The sequence below is a fragment of the Notothenia rossii genome, assembly GCF_949606895.1.
Source record: "Notothenia rossii genome assembly, chromosome: 4".
Classification (NCBI taxonomy): Eukaryota; Metazoa; Chordata; class Actinopteri; order Perciformes; family Nototheniidae; genus Notothenia; species Notothenia rossii.
The window spans coordinates 87,915,828-87,923,680 of record NC_136902.1 but is presented as its reverse complement, the minus strand read 5'-3'; the positions used below and the strand labels follow the sequence as shown (position 1 = coordinate 87,923,680).

Below are 7,853 nucleotides of genomic sequence, written 5' to 3'. Positions count from 1 at the left end.
TAACAGATTACATTAAAAAAAATTAGGCTTCTGTAGATAATCGCTCCATATAGGATTAAATTCATATTTTAAGAATTACACATATCTGCTTTCTTGCCTTAGATAAGAGGATTGATACATTCTTGTTATACAAATAAGATGATGAACATGAGTGTAATACTGTTTTAACTGTAACTTGGCAAGTAAGTTAAAACAAAAAACAATACTAATAACTACTTAAATATTAAAAACAATAAATAAATATATGAATACATTTAAAAAAAATACTTACTTCTATGTAGCACTTAGCAATAATGCTGCAAGTACAATAGCAAGGCAAGGCAAGTTGATTTATATAGCACCTTTCAACACAAGGCAATTCAAAGTGCTTTACAAAAAATGAAAGACATTACAGTAAGAAAATGGCATTTAAAATCAGTCATTAAAAAGAAAAGATAATAAAAGAAACATTAAAAGAAAAAATACATGAATAAAAGTTACAGTGCAGTTTAAGATGTGAATAGTTTAAAATGGATAAAAGTGTCAGCTAAATGTCTGCAATATAATAACGAGAGAATATTAAAGGTATTAGAACCACAAGTACTAACTCTGAAAGGGTCGTCCAGTGTATGAAAATACCTGAAAGAATGTCTGTATTTGAGTTACAGCAGTTAAAAATAATATGATTACTGAGCTCTCATGATTAATATCAGTGTCTAACCTGATCTGAAAGAGGGAATAAATCCACTTTCCCTTATTTAGCACCATGAAACCTGTAAGTAATGGGAGGACTTGCTACTTGCTGGAAATCACTCCTCCTTTGTTGCTTGTGGTTTTATTTTTCACTCTTAATTCTTCGTTTTTTTGACTGCGGCCTTGTGCTAAGGGTTGAGGGATGGAGGCCCAGGGACAGCTAATTGTGTCTGTGGAAGTCATCGCTGTGTGAAGCCAGCCGGTGTCCTCATGTCTGTGTTTAGAGCACAGAAGGCACACGGCTGATATTCACATTTGGCACATCATTAAATCACGGGAGTAATGGGATGGAAAGATCATTACGAAGTAACCAGGGGTGCCCGTTAGACCTGGCTTAAATATGATTTTCCAGTTTTCACCCTTTACTCAGGAGTTTTCCATCATTACATGGCTTTAGAGTTTGAGGTGTGAAAGACATTTTAGATTGCCAACCTTTTTTTTAATTATATCCCATGAGAGTTTACTGTAAATGTTCCATAACCGTCCATTGTTTTCCAGTTTCGGCCAATTCTGCAATTGCTCACCATGTACTGTATGTTAATGCTAATTAAGGAAGTTTTGTTTCTTGTCCTTTTAAGCTGTGAACTCCTGCTCAGTGCTGAATGGTGGATGTGAGCATAAGTGTGTGGACACGGGCAACAATCACTACAAATGTGAATGTCGGAAGAACTACCAGCTGAAGAGAGACCGGCGACACTGTGAATGTAAGTCCATCAGATGAGATCAAACATCTGAAAACACTGGACAAACCGTTCATTAGAGTATCTCTCTCATAAGTGATTCTGATGTTAGAATTGAACAAAATAAAAGCGAAAACCACTTGAGTGCGAGGTAGGACGATGTGGAGAGGAACGGAGTTTGAGAAGAAGCTTTGGAAACAGTCACTGTACATTTAAAAGCAGGAATTTACATTTCTCCTACTGGACTTTAAAAAAAATGCTTCTGTTATTGATATCATAACCATACATAGTTGGGTATGCTTCTGAATAAGAAGCTGCACGAGAGGGTGTCAAATTTACAAGATAATCCTACGGAGCCCTGGAGGGTTCATAGAGAGAAAATAAATAAAACGTGGCCACGTTTTACTTTCTCGTGCGCACGAGTTACTAAAGCGTGCGCGCAAGTTAATAAAGCGTGGCCTCGTTTTGTGTGTGTGTGTGTGGGGGCATTTGTTTATGATAGTATCGTTCGTTCCGGTGCACACCGGCAGACACACACACACACACACACACACACACACACACACACACACACACACACACACACACACACACACACACACACACACACACACACACACACACACATCATGTGTGTGTTGTTAAACGTAGCAGCCTCGATCTCTATTCAGCTGTTCTAATGAAGGGAAACACAGTGAAGGAAACAGTAAAAGGCACAGCTCTTTGCAGCTGGTGCTGCTCTTCTCAGATTCTGCTGAGTTACACGTTACTGCCTCCAGTGCCCTGTACGACGAAGCCAGTTCAACAGACCCTGGATATGTTCGATTTACCCGGCTTAACTAACCCTAACAAACGCGATGTCGCTAAGCGGTCCTACGAAGCTGGTTATCAACTCAGTAAATCAACCGAGAGCGCGTTCACGTGAAAGGGACGGGGTTAGCAACATTTGACCAATCACAAACATGGAGACGCGTGCTGACAGTGCAGCGTCATACTTCATGAATGAATAGTGTTAATAGCAAATCCTGCTTCGTAGTACAGGCTACTGGTGCCGCAGAGATTTCATAAAGTGAAGGAGGTTTTCATTCTATAAAACAGCTTTGGGCAGCAGATACTGTGAGTCACGGACAGGAATCCCTCAATTTAAATAAAACGAGGCCAAGCTTTATTAACTCGTGCGAACAAGAAAGTAAAACGTGGCCACGTTTTATTTATTTTTCTCTCAATGAACACTCCAGGGCTCCGTATAATCCAGAGTTGTGCTCATGAATTACCCAGAAAGGTCAGAGAAGGTCCTGCTGCGCTGACTTGACTTCATTTGTGTGTGTGTGTGTGTGTGTGTGTGTGTGTGGTGTGTGTGTGTGTGTGTGTGTGTGTGTGTGTGTGTGTGTGTGTGTGTGTGTGTGTGTGTGTGTGTGTGTGTGTGTGTGTGTGTGTGTGTGTGTGTGTGTGTGTGTGTGTGCGTGCGTGCGTGTGTGTGTGTGTGTGTGTGTGTGTGTGTGTGTGTGTGTGTGTGTGTGTGTGTGTCAGTGAGGGACCCCTGTGCGGACAAGAATGGAGGCTGCGCCCAGCTGTGTCTTTCAGAAGACACTCGGGTTCACTGCAACTGCCGACCTGGTTTTACACTGGCTGCAGACGGGAAGAACTGTGAAGGTGAGGAGATCACACACTGTTGAGACTAAAGGAAATGTTAATAAAGTAATAAATAAACAATGTATTCCTTTAATTAGTTCCCAGTTTATATTCTTAGTTGTTCAAATACCAATAAGCATAAAGTGGTTCCATCTGAGAGGCGAAATTTCTCCAAGGTAATGATACGTTTTAGGTAAACAAGCAATTGGCTGTATTTATTAAGGCGTTGAGGCCATGGAAAAACGGCGATAAAGATGCAGATATTATGCCAGCCTCTCTCTTTGTTCTGGGAAACCACAAAGGGAACATTTGGAATCAATGTGTGTGAGCTTTAAGAGACGCCGCAATAAAATCCAATAACAGTCTACATAAGTCAACCGTTGAAGGATGAATAAAGAATAACAGCCTCTCAAGTTCAGGCAGAACATTGACAAAGGCAGAAAAAACCCATAGAACCTGACACACACACACACACACACACACACACACACACACACACACACACACACACACACACACACACACACACACACACACACACACACACACACACACACACACACACACACACACACACACACACACACACACACACACACACACACACACACATACACACTGAGACAATGAATTTTATGATCTCTCCATAAATTACAGCTACACTCTTCTTGAGAGGCTGTTGTTGGAAACTATTCTTGCTGATGTTTCCTTACCTATGAGGGAAAGAAGAAGCCACAGAAACTCGAGACCTGACAGAGTCTTCCTGCGGGAGGAAGTATTTTCTTCATTGTTTTGAAATGGAGGATAATGCCTACTTAAAGGGAAACTATTTTCAAAATGTTTACATGTAAATTCCTCTGTTCCAAGACCGTTCAGAAATCAGAGTAACCATGAATAACTATTTCCCAAATGCCCACTTTTATGTGTGATATTGAGATCAGAAACAGATAGATTTGTGAAATGAATAGTTTGTTGTTATATCTTTGTTGTGTTTCCTATAGACATTGATGAGTGCGGTTCAGGCCGTGCCAAGTGTTCCCACAGATGTGTCAACACGCTGGGCTCCTTCAGCTGTGTGTGTAATCCGGGCTTTGAACTGGGTGCTGATGGCAAACAGTGCTACCGTAAGTAAAGACCGTAACAAAAAAAGCCTTCCACACAACCCAGTGACACTGTTGCAGACATTTCTTTGTGCAAATAACCTCATCACTTCTACATTTGTATTACTAGTTTAGAACTAGTACTATTTAATCTGTTTATTGTGTTGCACTGTTGGAGGAGCCTGTGATTTTCATTGTCATATCTACACTGTAGCTATGCACACATGACAATAAAAGCCTTGAAACTTATCATGCAACATACCTATCTTAAATATATAGAAGTGAACACACTGGAAAGCATATATGCAGGACGCAATGCAAAGTTTACAAAAAATAATACAAATCTATAATTATGAACAAGCGAAACACTCATTATGGCATGTACAGTAAAGATGTCGATTTTGTTCCAGTTTGAAGTTTTTTGTCAAGCATATTTTGCACACTGCACTTACATTTACGATATATTTCTTTAGTCTCAAACTCAAACAATAACCTCTTTACAAAAAACACAACTGTGTATTTTGTTCCTTGCATACTGACAATCCAATTTGCTGATGTAAGGCAATTTGTTACTAACAGATAGAGCACATGTGTCAAACTCAAGGCACGGGGGCCAAATCAGGCCCTTGGTGGATTTAATTTCGGCCCGCAGGATAATTTCTAATTCCTATTAGATCTGGCCCGCCGGTACATTGCACGCACACCTTCACTCCATCCTGTTTCATCAGCTCAGAGCCTGACCCCAAACATTGATGAACTTGCACCCAAGATGAGATGCCAAGTATCTGAACGAGCATCACAGAGCAGCACACTGAGTTTAATGGATGTTTCCTTCTGCACTTTTCTCTCACGACAACAGGCCATGTTTGGTTTGTTCTTTGAGGGAAATAGTTTTGTTGAAGCTGTTGTTGGCCTGTTGAAAAATGTAATCATAAGAAATGACTCTGGAAAAGCTGCAGATAGAGCCATAATAAATGAATCAACTGATTATTTAATGTTTAATTTTGTTTTTATAGGCAATCATTTAAGCTTTGTTAGTTCCAGGTTTAATATGTGCAATAAGTTCATTTCAATACGTTCTGCAATAAACATTGAACCAGTCCGGCCCTCGACTAGTACCTATTTTTTTATTTTGGCCCACTGTGTATTTGAGTTTGACACCCGTGAGATAGAGTATACAGACACTTAACGTAATCATTTTATTGTGATTATTTGCTTCACAAAATATGACATAAATAAGTGCACTTCATGTAAGATGCCCTCTAGCTTGTGTGCCTGAAATCATCAAAATAATCAAAAACATCAAGAGTTTTAGGAGACATATTGGATAGCAATAATACTTCTCATATAATACATCAGGAATATCTATTCTAAATGAATGTTAGTAGTACTGTAGGTAAATACACATAAAATAAATGTAAATGGTAATCAAAATGATTTCTGTGCTTCATAATGGGAGTTTCCTTTCTGCATCTGCAGCAAGGACAAACAAGAAATCATTCTCACAAATGCCCCGTAACATTTTCCGTATGTTTAGTATCTTGTCATGCGCTTTAATTGATGTTTTGGTGTTTCTCCTCCCCAGGCATTGAGATGGAGATTGTGAACAGCTGTGAGAAGATCAACGGAGGCTGCTCTCATCACTGCGAACACACCACCAACGGACCGCTGTGTTCCTGTAACCACGGCTACCAGCTGGCCCTGGACAGGAAGACCTGTGTGGGTAAGTTCACTAGCAAGGACCACACCACAACAATATGTCTGTTTAAGAATGAATGACAGGTGGTATCTGAGAGGGAAATGGGAAGAGGTGAAGAAGGATGAGGGATGTCATCTTTTAGGCTGGTCTGGAGGAAGTCCAGGGAGACTCGTTTGGGGGGGGGGGGTCCATCTCAGTCGTGTTTCAGTGTAGGAAGGAAGGGATGAAGAGATCTAGGGATGATGTGAAGGAGGGATAAATGGGAAAAGGGTACCAGGGTGGAGGGAGGAATGAAGGGAAATATGGAGGAAGTGATGAAGGGATGTAAGGAGGGAGGAATGAAGGGAAGTATGGAGGAAGTGATGAAGGGAAATAGGGAGGCACGAGAGGATGAAGAGATGTAGGGATGAATGGAGGTAGGGGGGGATTAACGGGTGAGGGGGACGTAGATATGTGTGTACAAAGGAAGTAGGAAGGGAAATGGATGACGATATGAAGTCAACTAGTTTCTTCATTTGCTTTCTGTGATTTACATCCACTTTGTGACTCTCTGCTTGTCTTTCCGACCATCTGTTGAAACTGTCCCGCTGCGCGCTTCCCTCAGACAGTGACGAGTGTGTCAGTGGGGGGGCCTGCTGCCGTCACTTCTGCAGAAACTACCCGGGCGGCTACGAGTGCAGCTGCAGAGCCGGCCACAGACTCAACCCAGACGGCTGCGGCTGCGATGGTACGAATCCTGATTGAGTGTTTTGTTGTTGTTGTTGTTGTGGACAGGACATAAATTACACTAACTGATTTCTCAGAAATGCCACTTTTCTAGGCCGTTTCAGAGCAGAAACAGAACACTTTGCTCACTAACGACCACACTCTGTACAATCTAGAGCAGGGGTGTCAAACTCAAATACACAGTGGGCCAAAATAAAAAAATGGGTACTAGTCGAGGGCCGGACTAATTTAATGTTTATTGCAAAACGTATTGAAATGAAGTAATTGCACATATTGAACCTGGAACTAACAAAGCTTCAATGATTGCCTATAAAAACAATATTAAACATTAAATAATCAGTTGATTCATTTCTTATGGCTCTATCTGCAGCTTCTCCAGAGTCATTTCTTATGATTACATTTTTCCACTGGCCAACAACAGCTTCAACAAAACTATTTCCCTCAAAGAACAAACCAAACATGCCCTGTTGTCGTGAGAGAGAAAGTGCAGAAGGAAACATCCATTAAACTCAGTGTGCTGCTCTGTGATGCTAGTTCAGATACTTGGCATCTCATCTTGGGTGCAAGGTCATCAATGTTTGGGCTCAGGCTCTGAGCTGAGGAGACCCTCAGGATGGAGTGAAGGTGTGCGTGCAATATACCGGCGGGCCAGATCTAATAGGAATTCAAAGTTATCCTGCGGGCCGAAATTAAATCCACCAAGGGCCTGATTTGGCCCCCGGGCCTTGAGTTTGACACATGTGATCTAGAGGAACTGCTAGATTGGTAGAAGAAGTTAAAAGAAATGAGGCAAAAGTAAAATAATCAAAGTTGTGCGTCATCAATATAAACCTGTTGTTCAACCACCAACCAATGACAAAGGCTTTTTCGATTCTTATCCTCTACCACATATCCTATGTGTTGTCTGCAGTGCTAGCAGCTTCAATACAGTAAGCAGTAGCTTGCTGGTAATTCATCTTTTGTGTATATTGATGAATGTAGTCGAATCACTTATTGCCATTTTACTTGCCACTACAGAAATGACAAACGTTTTTGGACCATTTTTTTTAATTTGTATTGTAATATAATTTGCCAATGCTTTTCTACTGTAATCGAACCACCTTTGACAATGTGCTTTCTCAATTTTCTAATGGGCTATTTAACATGTATGCCCTCTGAACAAGTAGGCACTGAATCACGTTACTGGCATGTGACTGTCGAGCATTATATTTTCTATCACATGCATTCACAATCCAAATCATTTTTAGCAGTTTTAAATACCTTTGTTAACCAACCTATATGTGT

At 40.8% G+C, this 7,853-nt stretch overlaps 1 protein-coding gene across 2 annotated transcripts in view; it reads left to right on the top strand.

Moving 5' to 3' along the window:
- The window catches only part of egfem1 (EGF-like and EMI domain containing 1), an 82,726-nt gene that overhangs the window by 37,548 nt on the left and 37,325 nt on the right, over positions 1 to 7,853 (top strand). For both annotated transcript variants that reach the window (XM_079676893.1, XM_079676892.1), the window contains exons 7-11: positions 1,311 to 1,436; positions 2,943 to 3,065; positions 4,046 to 4,168; positions 5,730 to 5,867; positions 6,448 to 6,570. In XM_079676893.1, the coding sequence (XP_079533019.1) occupies positions 1,311 to 1,436; positions 2,943 to 3,065; positions 4,046 to 4,168; positions 5,730 to 5,867; positions 6,448 to 6,570 (633 nt within the window). The remainder of the gene's footprint in view (positions 1 to 1,310; positions 1,437 to 2,942; positions 3,066 to 4,045; positions 4,169 to 5,729; positions 5,868 to 6,447; positions 6,571 to 7,853) is intronic.